Source organism: Ambystoma mexicanum, chromosome 3p (assembly GCF_040938575.1).
Source record: "Ambystoma mexicanum isolate Mex_15411 chromosome 3p, UKY_AmexF1_1, whole genome shotgun sequence".
NCBI lineage: Eukaryota > Metazoa > Chordata > Amphibia > Caudata > Ambystomatidae > Ambystoma > Ambystoma mexicanum.
This window is the reverse complement of record NC_090925.1, coordinates 962,908,523-962,934,385: the sequence shown is the minus strand read 5'-3', so window position 1 is coordinate 962,934,385 and position 25,863 is coordinate 962,908,523. Positions and strand designations below refer to the sequence as shown.

The 25,863-nt window shown below is 44.5% G+C and overlaps 1 protein-coding gene across 4 annotated transcripts in view; it reads right to left on the bottom strand.

Annotated features, from left to right (window-relative positions):
• ITCH (itchy E3 ubiquitin protein ligase) overlaps nucleotides 1-25,863 on the bottom strand; it is a 2,968,415-nt gene that overhangs the window by 2,112,909 nt on the left and 829,643 nt on the right. For all 4 annotated transcript variants that reach the window (XM_069652264.1, XM_069652266.1, XM_069652265.1 and 1 more), the window contains exon 9: nucleotides 22,896-22,991. In XM_069652264.1, the coding sequence (XP_069508365.1) occupies nucleotides 22,896-22,991 (96 nt within the window). The remainder of the gene's footprint in view (nucleotides 1-22,895; nucleotides 22,992-25,863) is intronic.

Genomic DNA, 25,863 nt, shown 5'->3' with positions numbered 1-25,863 from the left:
GGGGTGCCCTCAAAGGACTTAGAAGACCGCTCAGACTTCTTTGCCTTCTCACTTGCTGTACCCTTCTCCAGCCAGGTGGCGAGGCGGGAACAACAATCTTGTTTGGTCCATTCCGAAAGGTTCTTGCAGAACGCACAGTCCTTCTCCACATGCGTCTTGTCCCCATGGAGGCAGTAGAGACATTGCGAATGCTCGTCCTCCTTGAAAATGTTATATAATCCGCATCCAGGGCAGTTCCGTAAACAGCTTGGATCCGGGCGTCGAGCTCCCTTTGTCCTGGGCCATGTCTTGAGGTAGGCCACTGATCTTCCGGAATCCTCCAAGAAGTGTAAACCCGACAAAAACTTCACCCTTGAAGGGCGTAGAAGAATTCCGAAACGGGTCCCCGTTATCGGGAGTAGAAACGGTGGAGCTTGAGGCTCGATTGAACCGAAAAAAAGAGAAATTCTCCTGAAAAAACGTGAAAACGCAGTAAAAAACTCGAGAGCTAAACACGAGGACTCCCAACACTTAAGCGTGCGGTAAAAATCTGAGGATGGCTGCCAGAGGCGGGGCTTAGTGAGAGGGCAGTATGACCCAGAGATCAGTGATTGGTTACTACTAAGAAAGACAGATCAGAAACAAAACTGATACTGATTTTTTCTTTACCGAGGATTCCCAGCCTGATGACGGGGAATATTCATGAGCATGTGAATCCATGCCAGACCCCATGCTGGAGAATAGAACGCAAAATTGGGCACTATAATCCCTCCGCAGGCATAATCCTTTTGTAACGTGCTTAATGCGATTCTATTCCTTTTGCCGCCCCATAAAAATTCCCTAGCGACACTATTCACTCTCCGGAAGAACTTCCTGGGTATGTTGCATGGGACATTAACCAAGTGGCACAGCACACGTGGAAGTGCCACCATTTTCATTAAAGCTGCCCTGCCAGCCATCGACAACTGCAGATTCCCCCAGAATTGCATGGACCTTTCGAGTCCATCCATTGCCGCTTGCATGTTCTGCTTGTGCGTATTAATGAGATTGTGCCAGATGTTAACCTCCAGAACATCCACAGGGACTTGCGCAACCCGAGTACTGGCAATAGGCTTTCCCTACTGCCCCTCAAGCCCACCATCGGGAACAGACAGGACTTCTCACGACTAATCCGTATTGCAGAGAGCTCCGCTATCCAGAACGTCCAGTGCATATGAGAGGTTGTAGCCTGGTCCCCTTAAATAAAGCAGCATGTCGTCTGCATAGAGTGATATGATATGCGTCAATCCCTTCACTGTGATGCCTGCCCCCACATATTCTACCCGCATCAATGCCACCAGTGGCTCTAGAGCCAGGATAAACAACATGTGGGACAGAGGGCACCCCTGTCCGGTACCTTTTTAAATTCCCAGCTTCTCAAAATGTTTTTCCCCGTCCACACCCTGCCATTGGCGTTGTATAGACCACATGCACCCACCTCAGGAAACTCAGTCCTATACCAAACCTCCCCAGCATTTCGTACAGCCAATCCCACCTAACTTAAGAGTCCAAGGAAGCCACATCGTAATACCCATCAAATCTATTCTTACAGTCTATTATGTGGTGCAATCTCATTTCATTCCAGGACGTTTTTCTGCCCAGGACATATGCCGTTTGGTCCGGGTGCACTAATGTACCCATCACCTTTTTAAGTCTATTTGCCAGGATTGCAGTGAGAATTTTACAATCCGAGTTTATCATGGAAAGAGGCCTGTAAGAGCCACATTCTAAAGAGGCTTTCCCAGGTTTCAAAATTGGTATAATTATGGATCCCATAGACTAGGCAGCAGCACTCCCCTTTTGTATGTCTCTTCAAACATCTCCAATAGTCTGGGTGCTAATACCACTGAATATTCTCTATAAAATTCCCCGGGCAGCCCATCTGCTCCTGGCATTTTATGCATGGTTTGTGCCCTAATGGCCTCCTGCCGTACCTCCACCATTAGTGGGTTATATAGCATCTCCGCCTGCGCTGTGTCTAGGGTGGGCAACACAATTTCTATTTCGTCATGGTTTCCCAGCTCCTGCTGGAAATACAGGGTCTCATAATATTTGCCAAAATACTGTGTATTTTTGAGTGTGCCCTCTGCGTTGTCCCCTTGTTATCTTCAATTGCACAGATAATTTCCAGCCTCTCCTCCCCACAACACAGCCATGCAAGCAGCCTCCCTGGTTTATGACCCCTTTCGTGCAGCCTTTGTGTGTATTTTGCGTAGTCAGACTTGCCTAGCCTATCCCGGTGCGCCATGCATTGCTGTCGGAGCTGCATCAGTTTCACCCCGTTCTTCACCTCCTCCATATGCCTGTGCCCATATGTCTGTGCTCTGCCTCAGCCATCTCCTCTTCGGCATTAGCTAGATGCTTTAAATTCTTCCTGACACCACTCATCTTTCCTATTGCCTCTTCCCCCTCGTTAACATCTTGAAGGCTTCCCACTGTGTGCCCACACTGACCACACTTCCCGTAATGTTTTCGAAATAATCTCCTATGCTATCCTCCATGCATTCCCCGAATGCATCATCGAGGAGTACTTCCGCCTGTAATCTCCATACAGGGATCAGCAGCCTATGCGTAGTCCCTTGCCATATAGCCACCAGTGGCGCATGGTCCAAGAGGACCCTCGGCCAATACTCTTTACCCTGGAATTCGACTGTCGTTTCTGCTCCGGTAAATAATCAAAGCGTGTATGCACCGCATGTGGAGATGAATAAGGTGAGTAGCCGCAAGCTTGTCTGTGCTTCGATCGCCACATATCTGTAAGCCTAAAACGCCCCAGTAGTATTGCCAGGGTTCTAGCCGGGTGAGCCAGCTTCTTATATTTCCCAACAGATCAATGGAGGGGTTTAGCTTGCAATTGAAGTATCCAACATCTATAGAGCCCTCCTGGATGCAGTCAGACTCAGGTATAAAGACCTAAAAAAGGGTCCAGCATTGTGATTGGGCGCATATGTATTAACGATGTGCACCTCGCAATTTTCCAGAAAGCCATGCACCAATACCTTCCCTGTCCCGCTTTACAAAAGGGAACAGTGGTTGCCACCAAGATCAGGACCCGTCTGGCATATGTGGAGTAAGGTGAACCCACCAATTCCCCATCCCCCCCCCCCCACACACACACACACACACACACACACTTTTTCAACAAGATATGCTGTCTTTCGCAGAGAGGTGGTTTTTCTTGCAAAAGCACTATTCCGATTCCCTTTCTGCACAAATACGTGTGGATTCTTAACCTCTTCATATAACTATTGAGGCCTCTTACGTTCCAAGTGACTATTTTCCTCCGCTATCCATCCTTCTTGAGCAGCAGGCCTATGCTTAATTTCATCTATGCCTGAGGAAGTGTCAAGACTACAAAATCTTGCAAGTAAATTACTTTGTCGGCCTAATTAAGGAATCAACTTTTGCTTTGGTTCAACACTTCATTCTACCCTTTGTTTTATTTATTTATTTATTGTTCGCTTGTTAGGTGCTAATACAGGAAGTAAATACTGTTTCAAAGTGCCAACAGGGCATCAGGGAGGGGACAAGAGCAATTAAAATACATAAAAAAATATTAAATACAGTGGGGGGAGGAGGAAGATGAACCAACTATGCCTTGTGAGTGTTCAGAATGTGCAAGTGTACAAGGGAGGGGCAATGGGATAGGTGCTGGGGTGCTCATGGGTGAGCAACAGGTGAAGTGTAAGATAAGTGCAAGCCTCCAAGGGTGATGGATGAGCCAAGGCAAGTGTTGAGTATAGACAGAAGCTGGGGGTGATACGGTGCTGGAGGTCTGGGCCCCGAGAATGCATAAGAGCCTTGAACAGCAAACAAGCAACTGAGAGGTTAGCAGAAAAGAGAAAGAGGGGGAGGCTGTTCCAAAGAAGGGAGCCAACTGAGGAAATCGATCGACCTCCTGCCGTCTGTTTAGCAAAACGCTTTACACACAAAGAGTTGGTGCCAGAGGAGCGCAGAGGTCTAGAGGGAGAATATTTGGTAAGAGAGTTGCAGATAGTGTGGTCCCCCCGGGGCCAGACAGCCTTGTGGATGATACAGAGGGATTTTAATTTAATCTGTGAAGCAGCCGGGAGCCAGTGAAGACTTTTTAGGGCAGGAAGTATTTAGGGTGGTATTTTTTGGTTGTGGTATGGTATTTTTGACATTTGGTATTTTGTGGTATAGTGGTGAGCCTAACTTTAGAGTACTGCCTGATAATTGTTCTTAGAGCGGGATCATTAAAGGAAAGCAAATACTGGACTTAATACACTCTAAACAATGAACTTAGCCCCTTGCAGTATTTTATTTACAAACCGTAATATGACCTTTTGGCTTGCATCTCAGAATACATTTATCATGTAAACATCATGTAAACGAATATAAACATTCACACACACACACATAGCCCTTCTGAAACCCGGTGTAAAATAACCAGTTTGGATGTTGTCTTATCACATGTGGCAAAGTGAAAGTACCACAGGCATTAATATAAGCTCAATACTAGTTATTCCCAGTGCCCTGTGTTACCATCACAGATCAAACATGTAATAAATATTCTGTGATGATTCAACCTTTGATTTGTTATTCTTTATCAGAAGTTAAAAATATGCAAAATATAGAATGACGTGCCAAACATGAGATCTAGCTTACATTTCAAACTGAAACGCACTCATTTGCAGATATTTTCTGCGCGATTGAGGCTTCAAAAAGCTCTGCTGTATAAAACTAAACTTTTCCTGCAATGGGTTTCAAAACATTCTATTTGCGACAATGCCCAAAGCTCTGCCAACATCAACCTTGAACTTTGCAACAAACTTGGCAGAGTACGAGCTTCTGTCACACCTGAAACGTATTGCATTAATGGAGAAACATGAACAAAGTTTTGCACGTTTAAAATGTACAGCGCAACACCTAAAAAAAAAAAAAAAAAAAAAAAGATTTCCCCACTCTACACTATCCAATACTAATCATTCACACATTAGCATGCTCCTCAAATTAACTAAATTTACCAAAATAATCTTTAATCATGTGTGTCTGCTGAACTGCTCGCAATGACAGTCTAGTTGTCGGACAGAAGAACTCTTTATCCGGTCCACACCCTTTGTGCCTGAAACAAGCCCAAAGATTCTTCTGCCAGCGCCTGCCTGCACACTTCGCCCAATGTCAGCAAAACTCTTCTGAGAGGGCTGCCAGCTAGGAACCCAAAGCCAGAGAGCGCAGGATCAGAGCCCCAGCCCAGGCGAGAGAGTCGGAGTACGTGAGCTCTCCCTTCTGCAAGCCTTTTTAAACCCAAGACGGCCCATGACATAAGTTGCACCAACATGAAATGTCAAAAGTGCCAATCTTTTTCTGTCACATGTGTCATTCAAAATCACCTCCCTTAAAATTCAGCCAACTCAAAAATGTTCTTACTGTGTTCATCCGGATCGCTTAGCATGGTAGCAACGGAAGCAATAGCTATATCTCTGTGCTGTTTTCCTGCTCTGAAAGTTTTTTAAACAATATAATGTCTTTAGCAGAACAGATCTCACATTCCACACTTCTGATCTGTCACGTCTACATTCAAACACAGTGGAGCCTTGATGCTGCACGTTTAATGTATTGCATTTCCAAGCTAACCATGCACAGCCCAAATGTTTCCTAGACCGGAATCTGCACCAAGTTTATATAAGCGGCATTGCACAGACTGTTAATATGGGGATATGTTAGATGCATAAGGTAAATTAGTATATGTTAGTTTCATGTTTTTATTTTAGTGCAACTCAGCCCACAGCTGTGGTATCGTGGTGCAAAGTGATAACACCCTGTTATGCATGTCCAATTCAAAACCTTTATTTTTCTAGCACGTGTTCTGTGCATTTCCGATATTGACATCTATTAGATTCAGCCTGAGTCTCACACACTTTGCCCTAGTTCAAATTCGGACCTATGCTAAAATGTGGACGTTGAAATGAGGAGTCCTAGTTAACATTCCGAATACGTTTCCCTACGCTGTCCTATTCTGGATTAGCTGGAGAGGTCGCAGAGTGGAAGAAGGTAGATTTAAGAGGAGACTATTGCAATAGTCAAGCCTAGAGAGAACCAGGGCTCGGGTAACATTGATCTTCTGGGGGAAGGTGAGAAAAGGTGGAACTCCTTTGAGACAGAAGGACTGAAAGTTGAACTTCTTGGCAATGTCCTGAGTGTGAGGTAGGAGAGAGACGAGTCGAAGATGACTCCAAGGATTCTGGCTTCAGAAGAGGGAGCAGGGGAAGAGCCCATGGAAGAAGGCTAGAGTGAAGGGAAGAGGTTTGGAGCAGGGATCCTAACGGGAATGATCTCCCTTTTGCTGCAATTGAGGCAGAGATCATTGGAAGTGCACCAAGCCTGGATGGCAGGCAGGCAGTCAGGGATGATGGACAGTGCAAGAGGGTCAGCAGGGAGTTTGAAGAAGAGGTGTGCGTCATCAGCATAACACTGGAAGTTGGGGGAGAAGGAGGACATAAGGAGTGCCAGCTGAATAAGGTAGATGTTAAAGAGCCAAGGCGTGCCTAGCAAACTGAACATATATTTATAATATAGATGTATATTATGCATATATTTATTGAAAAGCCATTAGACATTATGCTTACGTTGATCCAATAAAAAACATAGAAACTCAGTGAAGAAAACTTTGGTTTTTCGATTTGTTGCTACAACCACCACCTCCTTTTAACAAACACATTTACCAGCTAGGGTAAATTATGCAACCATAACTTCTGCCCCGCCATTCACTGCTCAGACAGGACAAAGATGACTCGCAGATGGCATCATCGATGATATCACATTTCTTGGGAAGTTCTTTTGTGACACCAAGAAGTTATGAATAGGACTTGCCCTGGAAGTATTGCATTGACAATATGAGAAGCATACTTTGATGAGGCTATATATGTAGGCCTGACCCTTTCAGAAAGTTCTTAATTTAGTTTCCTTAGTAATTGGCCCTGGCAAATGATGCATAAACATGGAACAAAAAAAGCAGGCCCCAGACTGATAATACAATTTTCTATAGTTTATATATATGATGACTGACTCAAATTTTAGTTGCATTCTCGGGTCATAGCATTTGTTTCCCCCTTACTAGATGTTAACTGTCTATGCATCAGATTTTTAAGCATTTTTGCTCCAAGTCTACTTTATATCCACACATCTAGCAATGTGTGTATACTTAGCCCCTGGTTCCAAGTTTAACATTACTCAAGTGTTTTATAGGTTTAGACTTCTAATTCTATTGGCCAGATCTACCAGATTAAGAATACTTTAATTTGATGGTCCATGTTGCAGCAATTGCCTATGTTAATGGATTTGTAGATTGCTACAGCGACAGAAAATGAGTAAACCGTCATTCATTAATTTTGTGAGTTGTTATAGCACTTTGAGGGACCGGAGTCCAAAAACGTGGGCGACATTTAGAGAGGTGTGTATGTGTGTGTGTGTGTATTTGTGTGTATTACAGTTATGCAAGGGTGGCCAAGACCCTGCTAGTCACCCATGTCTAAATGGTGTGTCTATCGGCCACAGCAGAGGTACACCATGGACTAAACTGGGGGGTCGGGAGGAGTATGTTTAAGGGGATAGAGAGTTATGTGGGAAGCTACAGTTCGAATTTATCGTTAAGTAGCTTCATTCTCATAGCATGGGTGATGTGCAATAGTGGTTGTGTTATATGTGACTGCAGGGTGTGTGGAGGGAGAGATTGCCTTCCGCTAAATTGAGAAGGAGTGGTGTGCAAGAGACAAAATGGCCTAGCTGTACAAAAAAATAAATGTCTACTTCTTGGATTCCATCTATGTACAAGGAGAAGTGCTATGTTTCACAAGTGATCTAAAAGCTAGATAAATGCATAATACTCAACCCCGAGAGGTTCTTAGAGAGAGATTGCCATCCCTACTACTTTCTAGTGTGAAAGCAAGGTCCCCATTTCATGAATACATGCAGCAGCATGGCCCACTGTCCTGTGCTTTAGAGTTGCATGCAGTGCCAAACACAAGCAGGGGGGGAGGGGGTCTGAAGTGCCCGATTGTCCTCCTACGGGACGATCAGCGCAATAGTTTGCTTGAACAAGTATGTTTTGTAATACATGGACAAATTCATAGGAGGCCTACCAGCTGTTTATATGTAGGTAGCAATACCATAAACATAACCCCTTGTAATGACTTTCCATCAGGATTATTATAGATTAGTGATGTTATAAGTCATCATTATGTCATCTTTGATGTCCTGAGTGTTAACCTGACTAGTGTATGGCGGGGGCATGCGTCATGGTTACATAGCTCACCATAACTAGCAAATTAATTTGGTTTCTTAGATTTTGACCTTCAACTATGAAGTCCCTTTAAGAAAAACTTTTCACTGAATTTAAACTTTTTTTATTAGAGCAACTTAACTATAATATCCCTTTAACAAAATGTTTAATCTGAATTTCAAATGTTTGAAACGATGACTGAGGCAAACCCCCCCCCCTCCTCCCCCAACGCAGAACCAAACCAAGGACTGCCTCAATAGATTTAGATGAAGCTGAGAGACAAATTCTGAAGTTCGTCCACTTTGCGGACAAGAGGGGATTCTTGTACTGAGTGGATGTGAAAACGAAAGGAGAAGGAAGAAACTATTTTAACTCTTGCAACAAAAGCAGTTCCAAAAGGCTGTGTTGGAACTAGCCCACTCCAACCTGATGGCAGGGCACCTGGGCTTGGAGAAAACTAAATAGACATTATTGGTTCTATGTCTTCCCATTGTCTTTTTTTCCACTTAATTATTTGCTGCCAAAACTCAATTTCTTTGGGGTTGGTGGTTACCCCCAAAACCCCTTTTCCAGCTATTTACAACCTAGTCCCCACCCCTACCCCTTATATCCCTTTACCCCATCGCCCTGTATTTTCCAATGAGTTTTTGCAGCAATAAAAATCAGCCGCAAAAAAAATGAAGCAAAAAAAAAAAAAAAAACAGGCGATGAATGAGCGTCATACCAACATTATTAAGCAGAGTCTACTGGTCAGGGGTGTATGCGGAGGACAAATAATTCTTTTCAACCTGCCCGATTTGCCAGAAGACATTCCCAGCTGATGTACACAGAGCTGCACTGCAATCCTTAACCACCCCCCTTCAACAGAATTGGTATAACTATTGAGGAACCCCACAAGTCTTCAAGGAAATAAATATATTCTGGTGATACTGAATTATGCTACCACATATATCTGAAAGCTTTTCAGTTAAGCAGTAACAATACTCAAACACTCCTCAGAGTCTTGGTACCGTTTTTCAACACAGTGGGCTTTTTTGCAGGAATTCTTATGGACCACGGTAGCAGCTTCATTTCCAGACCGATTGGGGACATGAAACACATGATGAACATAAATACTCTCAGAACATCCCATCTACCAACCCCATACGGACAGCATGGGAGAACAATTTACCAGACTTCGAAGAGCATCCTGAAGAAGCTGGTTGCAGAGAATGCAAAAAACAGACTACTTAATACCCTGAAAATGAAGTAATGTGATGCATAATATCCAAACACCCCCAGGCCGTGTTATATGTCAGAGACCCGATCTGCCGGAGGCCTTAAAGAAAATGTTAAAGTAAAAACTGATGAAGAATCTTTCCCACTCGAAAGGGTTTACAAACACTGGTTAGCTCACTCTGTTTTACCATAAGAGAAAACATTGATTTGCATAACAGGCTGGGTCCCATCCACAAGAGCAGTCCACCACCAAAATGTTAGGCAATTCTCTTGAAAATGTAACAAATATCAATGCATCTACTCTCTTCTAGAGTTCATCTGAGTGATATTGTATTAGCTCCCATTGTATTCCCAACTACCATTGTCCTAACATGGCTGTACAGTTATTGAATTGGAAATGAGCTGTCATTACACTAGTCTTACTTCCTTTGTATTTGTATTTGTTTATTTATATTGCGCAGCCTGCCCACGGGCATCAGGGCGCATGTTTAGAAAGGTGGTTAAAGTAAAGTGTTACAGATTACAAATTACAAATGATATATACATAGAACAAAGATATATACATACATTTACAAGTGGAGTCAGTCAGCTCAGTATGTACAAAGGTAATCGAGAGGGCGCAGTATGCAGTAGGTGTTACAAAAGGGTGGCCGGAGCATCGTCTTGCTCAAAGAGCCATTGTTTTGTTCTGTTTTTGAAGGATTGGAGGGAAGGGACATTCCTGAGATCATTGGGTAGGGAGTTCCAGAGCTTCGCTGGCAGGACTGGGAAGCTCGAACCTCTGGCAGTCTGAAGCTTGAAACTGGGAATGATGTGTGTGTGTGCTTGTGCAGATCTTAAAGGTCTGGAGGCTGTGTGTTGAGTGAAGCTCGCCGACAGGTAGGCAGGTGCCGCATTGTTCTGTGCTTTGTGGCTTAGAACAAGTGTTTTAAGGACGATACGCTGTGAAATGGGGAGCCAATGTATGTTGCGTCTGGTGGATGAGATGTGGGCGCACCTGGGTATGTTAAGAGCAGCCCTGATGGCGTTATTCTGGTTTACCTGAAGTTTGTCAATGTTTCTTTGGCTCGTTCCGAAATAAAGGGCATTGCAGTAGTCGATTTTAGATAAGATGAGGGTTCTGGCGAGGATCAGGCAGTTGTCCATTGTTAAGAAGGGACGGCAAGCAGTGATTAGTTTACACGTATACGGAGATGTTGAGACTACTGAGTTGGTTTGTCTGATGAGGGTGGAGTCTAGGTAAATTCCGAGGGTTTTAGTGACATTAGTGACCTTGATGATGTTACCATCAATGTTGAAAGCCTCATATTTACTGTCAAGTTTTGAGAGTTTGGACTGAGAGCCTAGGATGAGTAACTCAGTTTTCTCATCGTTTAGGCAGAGACCGTGGTGGGCCATCCACGCCTGGATGACGGTGTAGACTGCATTGAGAGCTTCGACGTCGGTTACATAATCACCAGTGATAGGGATGAGTATCTGGGTGTCATCCACATAATTTGTGTAGGTAACACCCAGATGGTCAAGAATATCAAAGAGTGGTTTAGTAAATACGTTATAGAGCGTAGGTGATTAGCACGAGCCTTGTGGGACTGCGCAGGGGACGTGAGCTGGGTCAGCAGCGGCAAGAGGTGAGAAGACTCATGGATCTATTAGCAAGGAAAGAGCTGATCCAGGAGGTAGCTGCATCGGAAAAGGGGGCGGCAGTTTTGAGGTGCTGGCAAAGAATTTGGTGGTCCACCAGATCGAAAGCGGCGGACAGATCAAGTAGGAGCGCTTGTTTGCCCTTGTCTTTCAAATCCTCAATTTGCGTTTTTAGATCCATTAGAGCGGTCTCTGTGCCGTGTCTCGGACGGAAACCAGATTGCCTAAGTCTTAATAGGTTGTTGTTATCGAGATAATCTTGAATTTGGAGATATGCAGCACGGTCCAGGATTTTAAGGAGGTAAGGCACTGTGGTGATAGGCTTGTAGTTGGTGGGATTGCTAGGGTCTAAGTTAGGTTTTTTGATTAAGGGGATTACCCAAGCATCCTTGAGGTTATTCGGTACTATGCCAGATTTAAAGGAGGAGTTGACGAAGGAGATGATGAAGGGAGCGAGGTCAGGCACTGCTTCCTTTACGACAGGTGCTGGGCAGGCATCACCTTGACAATTGGATGGTTTTAACTTCATGATGATATTTTCCACTTCCCTAATGGTGAGAGGTGAGAAACTAAAAGGTATGAAGGAGTGATTAGGGGATGGGATGTTGTAGGATTGGGTATTACCTGCTGAATCAAGGAGATGTTTTTTTTAGGTGTTGATTTTAGCTTGGAGTGTAGTGATTTTGTTTAGTAGTGCTTTTTGTATGTTGGCACACCATTCGGTGTCGGGGTTACACGTGTCAAGGGGGGCAACTGGGGACTCTAATTCCTTGAGGATTTTAAAGAGTTCCTTAGTGTTGGATTGAGCTTGTATGATCCTGCGGTTATAGACTTCTTTTTTGGCCGCTAGTGTGGCTTCTTTGTACGAAAGGGTGATGGATAAGAGGTTAATTTTATTTACTGGAGTAGGTGAGCTTCTCCAGAGAGACTCAGCTTTGCGTTTATCTTTACAAAGTTCTCGTAGATGTGGGGTGAACCAAGAGTTAAGGTGGTTGCACAGTTTTTCTTTGCGCTGTTTAAGTGGGGCAATGGAATCCAAGGCTTTTAACATAGCTCGATTGTAGGTGTCCACAAGGACAGTAGGGTCAGTGCAGGTGGAGGAAACCGAGTTTAATAATGGGAGGACGAGTGGAAGGAGTTTCTCAGTTGTGATGTCCTTCTTGTTACGAGTGAAGGTGGGTGGCGCAGTACATGGTTTGTCAATGGGTGGGCAAGAGTTGATGGAGAATGTTATTTTATGATGGTCAGACCATGCACATGGTGACACTGAAATTAAGTTTAATGCGCAATTCATGCCTGAAACCCAGTCCAATGTGCGTCCCTTGATATGGGTAGGTACATTGACATGCTGGGTGAAGCCAAAGTCGGATAGGACACTGGCTAGGTCACAGGCTTTGGTGTTGTTCGTATCCAGGTAGCCTAAATTGAGGTCTCCAAGTATAATGATTTGGGATTTAGGCTTAGTGCTAGATGCTAGGATGGATGAGATATCTTCTACGAATGTGGAAGTGGGACCGGGTGGCCGGTAGATGAGGTGCACTGAGGCGGTGTGATTAGGTGAGATTGGGAGTTTAATCGAGAGTAATTCCGCAGAGGGCAACTGTTTGCTGTTGACAACTCTTCGATTAAGAGAACTCTTGAATATAAATGCTAATCCACCCCCCTTAGTTTGATTGGTGTCCCTGTCGCACCTAATGATGGAATAGCTGTCGGGAATGGTGAGGGTCAGGGTCACTTTGTCCGAGTGAGAGCGAGTGCTCTTAATGGATGCCTTTCAGATTTATCACCAGGAGTGCTCTATTTTTCAAATGGAGCAGCTCATCATCACAGCATGTTTTGTTTCATCAAGTTCGTCAACTTCTGAAATCTTAACTCTGTTTTCATCCTTGTATTTGAAATTCCATAGCTGCAGTCCTTTTGCTTTATTCCAAATATTTTACTGCATTGACTTCTCAAGCCAAATTGCCAGTTGTGAGCATTTGTCTGCTAAAAGTGAGCCACGCTTCTTTTACCCAACACGATTCTATTATAACTTTTTATACTTTATTTACAGAAAAATCAAATAAATGACTGACAGGAGCAGTGAGTTGGGAAGATTCCGTGGGTGGTGAGTTTTCAAAAGACAACAAAAATAGTACATATGTTGCACCCGGCTCCCAGATTTAACTATGAAAGTTATGCAAATAATTTCTACCCAATGCACAATAAGCATTTGGGTGGGAGTCTCAGTAAGTTTGCTTAATGACAATTCCTATATATGGGTTTTTTTTAGTTTGTTTTTTGACAATTGACATTTGAATTAAATAGTTGTAGGCGCAGATGTATAATTTGGGTCCAGGAAAATCTATATTCCCCAAATTACCAAAACTGTGTGGTCCTGGGCATATCACCTTCTCGCAGTGTGCATCAATCCACTTACGTGTCAACATTCGAAATGCATAAAACAGTGGCCACCTAGGCCACCTTACAAAGTGCTACATATAAACTAAACCAGCGACACAAACTAAACAATGGCTTTGGCTTTGACAAAGGCATTTCAAAGTGTGTGACTAGAGAGGGAGTAAGAGAGGGCAAGGGAAAGTGGGGCGGTAAGGGAAATAATGGTTAGGAAGATCGAGGGAAAGAGGGGCGGTGATTAGTGATGAAGAGTGGAGCTTGCATGACACTGTCTGCAGCGGAACGGACACGCTAAAGGTGATGGGTGCAGTGTAGTGTAGTGTAGTGAAGGACAAATGAAATGACGAGGTCTGAGCCAGTATGAAGTTAGTTTCTTTTATTTGGGCCTGCAGACGCAGAGCTAGTACAGCCGGCTCACTTCACAGGCTATCAACCGCCACAATTGATCCCCCGAGCCTCCCACATTGCATTTGGGTGGAAGGCGCAGGGGATGGAATACAACACATCTACTCCCTTAAACACTTTGAACAACAGAGTGTAGAACATAGCAAAGAAATGAAAGTGGTTATACTGAACTCAACTAAAAACAACTTAAATCTGCAATGCTATAGAGTGAACAGAGTGAGAACATTCTAATATAGTAAAAGGATACAGTGTCACACAAATGAGGGGGATGAACATATATACATGCATTTGCAGCTTTAACTGTGCACACCTAAAGCTCTCCTGACCTTCAATCACGCACAAAATGCCTCATCCATCCTGGCTCCCTTCTCACCCTTTGTCGACACTGGGCCATACTCCTTATCGCAGTCATAGGTTCCTACTGACAAACATTCACCCTCCTCTTCTAACGGTTCTCTACCATAGTCATTCACTTCACCACAAGGCATTAACCTAGCCATCGACCACGCCTCACCTCCCTTAATAATTACAACTCCAGTCCTAACAGCAGAAATTCTGGCCCAGAAATGTGCTTTCCAAACACTTGTAAATTGATCTGGGATTGCAAATCAATACCCAATCTCCCACCTTGCAGACTTAATCCATCACACTCTTCTCATAATCAAACACCCTCCTTGGCATGGCTTTGACTCTTCTTGATCAAGTTCATTATGGAACTCCTGTCGCACTGCGTCAGAGTTAGCAAAACAGAGGCAACCCGGCCATTCTTCAATGAAACAAAGGGTGACACCTTGGTCACAGTGCGGTGTGGAAGGGCAAGCCCACAGTATGTGATTGAGGACCACTTTGCACAGTAATTTCGATCTTAAGTTCAATTGAATTCTGTCCTTGATGAACCTATTAACTCTTCCCATCAAACTATTGGCTCTGGGAAGGTAAAGAACGGTGTGTTTAATGCCATAACTCTTAGAATTACATCATAAAGTCGGAACAAAACTGCCCTCCATTGTCTAACAAATTATGTGGGAAAGCCCTCGCGATAGAACACGCCCTCTCTATAGAACACACCCTCCAAGAACGCAACAAGATCCCTCAATGTAACTTCCCTGACGGGACTCCACTCCACCCATTTGGTATGGTAGTCTACCATCACAAACAGAGACCTCAAGCTGTCACCCAAACCTTGAAGGGGTCTCATGATGCCAACAGCAACCTTCTTCCTTGGTTGGTAAGGAACAAAAGTGTGAATCAGCGATGTCTCATGCACGATTATTGTTTTATCATTCAGACAACAAGGTACACGCCCCCTGAGCAACCTCTCCAGCATACTATCCATCCCAGGTCACCAGAAACATTGCCTCAACCTTCTCTTTGTGCCGCTTAGCGCCAAGTGTCCTTGATGCGCTAGCTCAACCAATTTGGTTCCGAGTCCTTCCGGGGGGGAGGGGGGGGGGAACTATATTCGAGCCCTTTCTTAGCCTACTATCAACTCACATCCTCGACTTGCCACCACACCTGAAATCTCCTGTCCAGGGTCCCATTGCCTGGCAAACAAGAGACTGTCCACTATGACACATTTCCATACTTCATCAGCTCCTTAAGACAACTCGCATTCAGTACGCTCCACACTTCTCAAATCAATACTGGCAATGACTCTCCTTCCCCCAGATGCTCACCGTCTCCAGAGCTCTGGTTCTCTCTAGGCAGGACTATTGCAACAGCCTCTTTCTAAATCTGCCCGCTTCTACTCTCCATCCTCTGCAACTCATCCAGAACAGGACTGCGAGACTTGTCCTTGGCCTTAAGCCCAGGGATAGTATCTTTCCAAGACTGAAATTTCTGCACTGGCTCCCAGTGGCTGCGAGGATTAAGTTCAAAACCCTCTGCATTGCCCATAAGGCCTTCTGGGACCTGGTGCCTCAATACCTTCAACTCTCTCTTCCTAAATATCTTCCTTCTCGAGCTCTTCGCTCATCCGCCTCCCGGGTTAGACGCTTCTCCAAGCAACGAGTTGGTGGCAGATCTCGGTCTTCGGCTGGGGCTTCCCTCTGGAACAGCCTCCCTGCCTTCCCTGAAACTTGAGGAGAATCATTTCCGGTTCCGGAAGCACCTCAAAACCTTACTCTTTGCTTTAGATTTTTCTCCTCCTCTCCCCTGCTGACTTCCTGGCTGATACTGAAACTGCACTGGTTACCTGGCCACCCACTGACCTCTGGCCCAGGCCCCCTCCCCCGCCAGTCGCACTTGTGCACTGCCTTCCTGGCAACCCCCGCACTTGGGGACTGTTTTCTGTATCCCTGCAGTCCCAGTACCAGCACTTGACACCTGTTGTCTGCACTTACCCTTGCACTTGCCACATGCTGGCCGTACTTTTACTTGTTATCTATTTCATTATCCCATGCACTGCACTGTCCCCTCCCTCCTACCCCTCCGCACTTTCGTCCATCCACTTCCCATGCGCAATCTGAATGTTACCTGGCCTAGTAGGATCGTTGTCCATCTTCCCTCTGTTCCCCCTCCCTTGCCTCGTAGCACCTTGAAACACTTGTGTATAGGCACGCTATGAATGCCATATTGTATCATATCATATAACCTCCTCATTCCAACTCTCCAAGTCACCTTCACTCGTACTTGCAGGCAATCGTTACAGGCAATCAGTCACCACAGTCTGCTTTCCTGGAAGGTAGCAAACGCCCTTACAAACCTAACCACCACCTGCTGATCCTCGGGGATCCCACAACCCAACCACCACATGCAAGCATCTGCGGCAAACGCTTATGATCTGATCTCAGAAATTCTCAGCCCCACAAGAAAAACTTAAAATGCAGAATAGCCCAAAAAACTGCCAATGCCTCCCTCTTGATCACTGAATAGTTATTTTCAACTCCTTTGATTGGTCTTGATGCAAAAGTCACTATGCGCTCATCTTTGTTTTCATCACATTGCATGAGACACCGCCCCACCCCAAACGCAAAATGTGTGCATCTACTGTGAGAATGGATTTGTCCTTGGCACAAAACTTTACTAAAGAGGGCGCCTTAACAATTTCCTCCTTTATCCTACAGACAGCTTCTTCGCATTCTTTTGACCAAACAAAGTAAACTCCTTTCTAAAGTAATGCCCGTATTAGTGTGGAGATCATAGCAAACTCCTGGACAAACTGGTGATAATATTCAGCTAAGCCCAGTAATGTTCAAAGTTGATCTTTATCAGTGTGATCAATCGTTTTGCGGATTGCTTCGACAAGTCTCAACTTGGGCTGAATTCATTTACCCAACACACAATGTCTTAAATAATCCACACACTCCACAGCCATTCAGCATTTTCTCCATTGGACAGTTAGACCTGCTGATTTTAATCTGTGTAGACCCTTTCTTAACACCTCATCATGTTCCTTTGGAGAGGTTGCATGGACCAATACAACATCCTGAAATACTATAACGTTGGAAACTCCTTTGAAGATCTTTTCCATGACTCTCGTGAAAACTGTAGCCATTGGAGCAAATCCAAAAGGCATTCAACAATACCTGAAAGTTCCTTTGGTGGTGATGAATGCTGTCAGATGCTGGGATTCAAGGGCTAGTGGAACTTGATGGTAGGCCGCAGATAAGTCTATCCATGAGAATAACTTGGAGCCACTCAGAATCGACAGAACCTCCGAAATGACTGGTAGCAGGTGACGGGCTACCCAAATGCTGTTATTGAGATCTCTCTGATCTACGTAAACTCAGATGCTGCCACTTGGTTTAGAAACAACTCATTACTGGGGACAGCCTTTTTGAGCTCTCAATGTTCTCAATAATGCCCCTCTGAAGCAACAAATCCAGCTCTTCCTTTAACTTTTCCTTGAGTTGCTGAGGAACTAACCTCACTTTATGGACCACAGGAATCGATCTTTTCTTGAACTTGATGCAGTGCTCAAAGTCCTTGAGCTTCCCCAGGTCATCTGAGAACACTTTTGGGATCCCTCTCTCCCATCTGTCTTCCACCTCAGCCACGGTGACTGGTTCAGACGCGTTTGCTTGAATACAAACAGCAAGCTCGTATTGCTCGTCCCAAACCAGTAGCAATGATCCTTTGGTGAGGTACACTTCCGCAGCACAGCATGACCATTTGTATTCAATCTCTGCTGAATATTTTCCTAACAAGTCAATTTTCACGTCAGCATATGGCTCTAAATAATGTTTTCGTAGGTCTTCGAATTTTCCTTCCACACAATTTTTGTATGTTTTCTTTGAGATGATGGTCCATGGTGAGCCACTATCCATCTTCATTGTAATGACCTTCCCATTCATTATGAAGTCATCAGTTGGGCCTTTTTTCGTTCCGGCCACTGCGCTAATCTCTAGGACAGGTTTACTTTGTGCTATCATATGGACACTTCCCATTGGTGACTCTTCTTGTTCTGGGCAGCGCCCTCAAGGCTCTACCGCATCTATAGCAGACTCTCGGGAAAACCCGGGCAAAGTGCCCTTTCTTCTTGCATTTAAGACAGTTCTCATTCCCTTGCAGGACAAACTAGCTGTGAGATGTATTTTGCTGCCGCATTTGAAACATTTAATTTCTTTGCTGTCGTTCACTTTCTTTGGCTGTCTAATCTAATAGCCAACACTTCTTGTACTTAGTTTTTCAGCCCTCATGCTTTTCATATAAGAAGCCATTTGCTCCATACTCGTTGCAACTTCCAAGCGGCAAATCCTTGGAGAGAAGTTTTTTCCTGTACCCTGCTATTGTTAGTCCAACGTACCAGTTGGTCAGCCCCCCAAACTCACAAGTGTGGCTTCGAGCCTTCAATGCTACCACAAAGCACTCCACAGGCTCTTACAGTTCTTGTGAGCTCTAGAAGAATTTGTGACGAGCAAACGTGATGTTCTTCTTTGGTTCAAAAAGGTTTTGTAACTTTTGTACTGCCATAGTGTAATCATCAATGTCCCCTTGACCTGCCTCTGACTTCAGAAGTCCATCATACACACTGCAACATTCTGCGCCCAAATTATGCAAAAGAATGGCTTGTTTTATAGCCGGGGCACATTTATCTCCTCCGATTGTTAATAAGTAGGTATCAAACAGTTGTTTCCACCTGTCCCACCTAATGGGAGGTGTGCCTGGCTCAGCTGGGAAAGGCGGGGCTGGTGCTATGCTTGCTACGGTATGGTCACCTAAAGTGTTGCTTTACTGCACTACCTCCTTACACTAAATTGGTCTTGGTATGAAAATCATTTTGTTACACTAACCTGTTAATATCGAAGCAGTGATTCAGTACTGTGAAGAAGAGGCTGTGCGTTGATGAACAAGGATTACCTCAAGGAAACCACTATATGTTGCTGTGGCAACCAAAATGGCTGCCACGTTTCGGTGACGCTTGTGGGTGCTTTCCTCTAACCCACAAGCGGTTCAGATGTCGGACCCAAACCTGTACTGCGTCTCGCCTGGGCCGCAGAAGGAAATAATCATCTTCAAGAAGGCAGCACGCTGCGCGGCACCTCGCTGGGATTCCTTGTCGCAGTGCGAGAGGCTACCAGGACTTAACCCAGAGTCAGATGCCACCAGGGGGTTCTGCAGGACCGGTCGACCTCAGCGGCCCAAATCCTCGTCACCAATGAAATGACTAGGACTGAGCCGGTATGAAGTAATTTCCTATTATTTGGGCCTGCGGACGCGGAGCTAGCGCAGCTGGTTCCCTCCACCGCTATCAACCGCCACAATCGATCTCCCGAGCCTCCCACGTTCTATGCGGGTGGAAGGCTCAGGAGATGGAATACAACAAACATCACCACAAACATCCTTCATGGTTTTTCAGGAAACAAAAAAATCAGATATGTGAGGAAATGGAATCCACTAGAAGTTATTTGGAAATGGAAAGGTAGAATTTCCGATAGAACACCCTGCCTGCACATTAGAAAAACAGAGTGCAGAAGCTGGACATGGCAGGGGTGGAACATCACAAGTATTTCCATTTTAGCTGTGAGTAACTCATGCTAGTGTAACTTCCATCTGACATCTAAGGATTGGTTTCTACTGGATCCAGTTGTAACAAACATAGGTTTTAATAATGGAATTCACCTTAAGCAATAACCTGACCCCTGGTCCTTTCTAAAGAGAAATTCAGGATATGTATAGGCACCCATATGTGAACAACTGGATCCAGTATAAACCATTTGGGACTAGTCAATTGGACACCCTGCCTTCAAGTGAAAAGCATGAGGCATCAAATATTAATTATTAGAGCAATGGTGGGACAGATAAACTGACTTCTACCAAATCCAATTGTCGCATGGGTATTAATATTCTAACCTGATAACATAAAATCACCCTGATCCTTTGATATGGATTTAGGTGAGGCACAAACCCCCAACTGTGAGCAACTGGATCCAGTAGAAATCATTTGGGACTAAAGTAAGTGCACCCTGCCTTAAGATGAAAAGCATGAGAGACAAGACTTATTACCACAAGCGTGGTATATCTAAAATGAGCTTATACAGTTGGGTTTCAATAACTAATTCCTCTGCAAAAAACAACGGTAAACTTTCTTGATAGGAATTCAATATATGTACAGACACTCCTCTGAGCAACTGGATTCAGAAAAAAACCATTTGCACAGTCTACAGGAATGTATACAAGGGTACCATGGCTTAAAGTGAAAACCATGATTCAGCAAAGGATAATTACATCAATCATGGGATATTTATATTGGCTTCAACAGGATCCAGTTTCATTTATAGAATTCACCCGATAAAATCTCTACAGGACCTTTCTTGAAAGGAAATGATGAGTTGCACAGGCACCTGTGTGAACAAATGGATCCAGTAGAAACCATTTGGGAAAAGTAAACTAGAATATATAGCAGGACACCTGGCCTAGAGGTGAAAAGCATGAGAAAGCAAACCTGTCAATGGTGGCATAGCTCAAATTACTGTTACTGGATACAGCTGTAACATGGGCTTTAATAATGGAATTCACCTGATAAAATATCCCCTGGACCTTGCTTGATAGGAATTCAGGCGGTATGCCGACAACCATCTTTGAGCAGCTGGATCCAGTAAAAACAATTTTGAAATATTCAACTTCATTTTATACTAGGGCGCCCTGCTTTCAGGTGAAAAGCATGAAACAGCAAAGGCTACATAGAGCAAGCGTGGGTTATCTCAATTAGTTTCCATTGGATCAAGTGGATGGTAGACTTTATTTGACAATCAGATAACCTATTAAAAAGGCAGAACATGAACAGGCATCATTTTAATTTGTCACCACAACAGAATGTTGTGAAATATGTAGCAATGTATCATTCAGATTTTCTTTATTAAATGGAGAGCACACATGAGTATAGTTATAACATGCTTCTACATTAAAAAAGCTTTACTGCTCCTATACTTACTAAAAATATTTTTTTTCCATGTACCGTCAAAATGCATTTTATAAAATACATTTATCCAATGCATACTGCGTGAACATGTTTGGCAATTATATAAACACTTGGGGGGGTGCATTAGATTGATAGTCCAACAGATATTTGCCAACATAGGCACTCTAAAGGGACGACGGTCATATTGTCAGATCAAGTATTAGGGGGAATATCTGCCCTAAGTTGTGGAAAGGCCAAATAATGACATGTTAGACAAAATGAGTGATTCCAAGCATGGATTTTAAGAATGATTATAGTAAGAGGTCAGACCAAATGCATACAATAACTAGGGAACAGTCTATAAAAATGTAAGGATCTTTCTAAAGCAAACAGTGTCAAGGATGGGTCGACACGAAGTGGGTCCCCTCTCCAGATGTCCAACACCTTCATAAGGTAATTTCCAAATGATAAAGTTCCCAACCTCTTCTTAAAAGTCCTTGTCCCTCCCCGGGATACTATATTCTACAAAATAATATCCTAAAAGATGGCAAACACAAAATTTCAAATTCCAATTTAGCAATCCTAGCTACCTTAAGTTATAACACAAACATTCCAAGGGGTGGCCAACAAAAGAAATCACACATGCTAGCCTCCAATTTTCCCTCACTATAAACACAATACAATAAGCAATGAAAGTGTGCTTGGGAAGGCTCTGCCAGAGTTCACTCACAGTCTGGACCCTTTGCCGTTCTTCCTGCTTTCACCAGGCCTCTCAAGACCTCTCCCACAATTTAAGGTTCTCTGTTTCCACATCCCTTCAGCCTCTGACTTCAACATGCATTTCATTTCCTGCAGCACTCTTTTTTGGCTGGTGGGCTTCAACCAATCTCCAATACTTTCGACTTTCAGATGGGTCCCCTTCTGTTTCTCAACTTTCACTGGGGGTCTCGTTCAGATCGTTGGTCTCTCAGAATTCACTTCAGGGCTCTTCCAGACCTTGGGTTTCACACTATTCACTACAGGTCTCTTCCAGACCTTCATCTCTCAGTATTCAATTCAGGTCCCTTCCGGACCATGAGCTAAGCATTCACTTCAGGTTTAATGGTTATTTTTCTGCCCCTCATACAATTTTTTCCGGAAGATAAGTCACCATCTTGCCGCATGTCTAGTTTCTCTGTTTCTCCTCCCCAGGGAGGCTGGTGGAAAGCCTCAGGCTCTGGCTATTCAATTCCTCCAAGGACTTTGGAGGTGCTCATACCCAGACAAAGAAGGAAAGACATACAAGATGGAGGGTGGACATCTGTAAAGGTAGGTAATAGGATGTGTGCAAAGGTTTGCAAATCACCTGGGAGACCCATTAGGTTCAAGGCAACTATGTACACAATGAGATTAATCTAAACACTTTATATCTGAAGAATGCTTGGCAAAGTAAAAGTGTTGCAGCTTCTACATTACTTAAGTGTAAAACACAGAGCAATCAAAACAAAAATCCTAAGCCAAAAACAACCTCAAACTGCACCCTACACTGAATTAATTAAAAAAGGGTGAGCAAAAGAATCCAACTAGCTCCAGGATCGGTCACTAGTGTACAGAGCTCCTTCTATTTCAATTAACAGATTTTATTTGACTTACCCTGGAGGAAGTGGTTCTGGTCGATCCCATGTAGTTCTTTTTTCAACGTGATCAACAAAGTACATTCGTCCATGCTGGTCCACTCTCTGCTCCCAACTAAATTAATAGACATAACAAAATGACTAGCGTTACCCTACATATTATTGAGTAAGGGGTAAAAATGTCAAGTTGCAATCTACTAGTCAAGCATGAAAAGTCACTCGCCACCTCAGTTCTCCACATCCATACTTCACACCCTTTCTTACTAGCCAATTTGCTATCGAACAACTGGTCCAACGACCCACTCTAAGGTAAGGATAACCATAAGGATGTAACTAAAGAACAAGATAACATCAGCTATATTTTCAAGATACAGTTGTACATTTCAGAACAATTAAACAGCACAAGAGCAGCTTTGTAATGACAAGGAACTCGGATCGGAGGAGCTAGTGTAACAAATTGCTGCACTACATTAGCACGTATGTGCTGTGAAAGGTCTAGTATGGTTATAGGGTTTTTCAAAAGCATTTCAGTAAGTAGTAAATGCAAAGAAATGAAAGGACAGATTTTTTGCAATTGCAGTACCTTTGTGAAATTTTTGTGGTAAGGTCAGAAAAGAGGAATTTCCCGATACATGGTACACTTATTAAATAGACCTGGATCATCCACTGCTGTAGTAAGGCTAAAGATGTAGTAGTGCCACTTAGCTACATCAAACTGAAATGGTATGGGGTATTGTCGGAAAGGATAATATAGGAGCAGATCAGCCCATCTACAGAATACTGTTATAGAATAAAGCAACTGGGGGTATCCATATATAATAGACTGGCTATGTGTTTCACAAATATAACTCCGTCTGAGAAATGTAAAGGGGGCATTTGTATTTATTTGGTACCCGGGGAGTGAGCGCTTCTATCAGAAATGCTTGAATGTGGGGGCGCTGTTGAGCAGCACTGGAAATGGCTGCTTAGTTGCAGTGCTCCGTCTCAGGCAAAATCCTTACGAAAATAAATCCTGAACGGTGCCTCTAACTGCTCACATACTGAAGGTGGGCAAGGAAGAAACCATCAAGGGGTGACTGCCGAATTCTGAGCCTCTGGGATGTCGTAATGCCGCAGGAATCTGGAAATTAAATATACCGACGTGAGGAGTAGCAGAAGCCCAGACTTGACTTCAAAGCAGTGCGGACAAGGGGCAGACATGAGTGCGTGGCATCGGGGGCCAGCAAGGGGGATGAGCTCCCCGTCCACGCGTCTCTGTGGAGGTCTAGAGGTCTCGTTCTCCTACGGCTGCACCGGGACAGAACAGCCCGAAACGGCAGCCCAGGAGCTGTGGCGGCAGAGCCGGGGCACCTACTAACCCAGTGTGCTCCATTGCCTCTGCACTCAATGACTTGCTGGCAACTTATCTACAAGATGTGGAATCCTTGTGGTCGACGAGGACGAGCTGCAATATTCATCGTACTTGACCCCTTCTCTGCAGGGACCGAAGAGTCGTCCCTGACCGCGACTCCATCTTTGGAACACATGCAGGTTGGTGCTCGTTGTTTTCGGCGAGGTAGTGAGAACGTGGTACGCTGCAACTATGACTGTGTGGCATTGACTGTCGCCCTCCTACAGGGACCATAGTAGACCCCTTTCCTCCGGCGAAGCCGCGGATATCCTGCCTGCCACTGCGAGCCCCAAAGCATGGGAAATATAAACGTTCAACGGAGCGGCTACACAAGGTGTAATGGGGTACGTAAGGAAATAAGCCCACGCTTGTTGTGCGGCACTATATAGGAATCATCACACCCTAATTAAACTAAGTGTGGAACCTCACGCCTACCCGCTCCTGCATGATTGCCCAACACACCTCTCATCCCAAGAGACAGGATACACAGTTCAATCAGAGACAGCTGACGTAATACAACACACAGTGCACACCTCACCGGCTGCAGCGACAGAACACTCCCAGACATCCTCAGAGAGCAGGGGGGGAAGGTGATATCTCTGCAGGTGAATGTGAGGAGGCCCTCCCTGGTGGGCATGTTTGCTTTGTGCCTCCTGTAGCCTGCCGCATATATTAACCTGTAGAGAAGCACTGCACACCACACATCATCATTGAACACGGTTCCTGCTGGCAGCACATGGTCAATTCCTGGGGCGAGGTGCACAATAGCACCATAACACGTGGTGAATTCAATTAACGCAAGCGGGGGAAAGGAAGTAGTGAATGAGATAGGTAGTACCGACCCACTACTGTGGACACATCATCGGACAAGACGTGAGCGGGCCACTGCTGGGCTCTTGGCTCCTGATACAATATATACCCCCACAGGGACAAGGCAAACAATAAGGAGATCCCTCAAACACAGTTGCTATGCAGATATGTTGTTTAAAACCTGAAGGCGGTAAATAGTGGACATCCTCCCTTTTTCTGAGCCGTCCACTGGTGAACCATTCCCAAGTGTGGACGGGAGGATAATCTAGCCTCAGCTAATTTTCTAACTGCGAGTCAGCAGGCAGGAAACACTTGTTCAGTGGTTGAAATATTATTAAAGACAAATCAACGGGAAGGAAAGATCAGGAATCTCCAACAGGATACTTCAACTCCCGCAGCACTTTCATTGCGACGAGCGAGAAACCACAAAATATACCTAGTCGGCCGGCGAGGAATATCTCTCCAACAGAAATTTAGGAAAGATGACAAAAGGCTCAGGTGGGAAAAGGAAAGGCCCAATGGATTCCTTCACCAGCTCACAGACTCCAGTGGTGAGCATGTCGACACCCCCAGATATCGATACCTCACCACCGCCAGTAGATGCCACCAGAGAGGACCAATTATTGACAACGGTGCAGGCCGGCTTCATGTCGATAAATGTCAAGTTAGATGACGTAGTTGCAACAATAGGGTCACTCAAATCTAAGCTGGATAAGAAGAGCGGATGGATAACAGAGGGTGAAGCCAAAATCAGCGCAACAGAAGACAGGACCGATCAGCATGACAT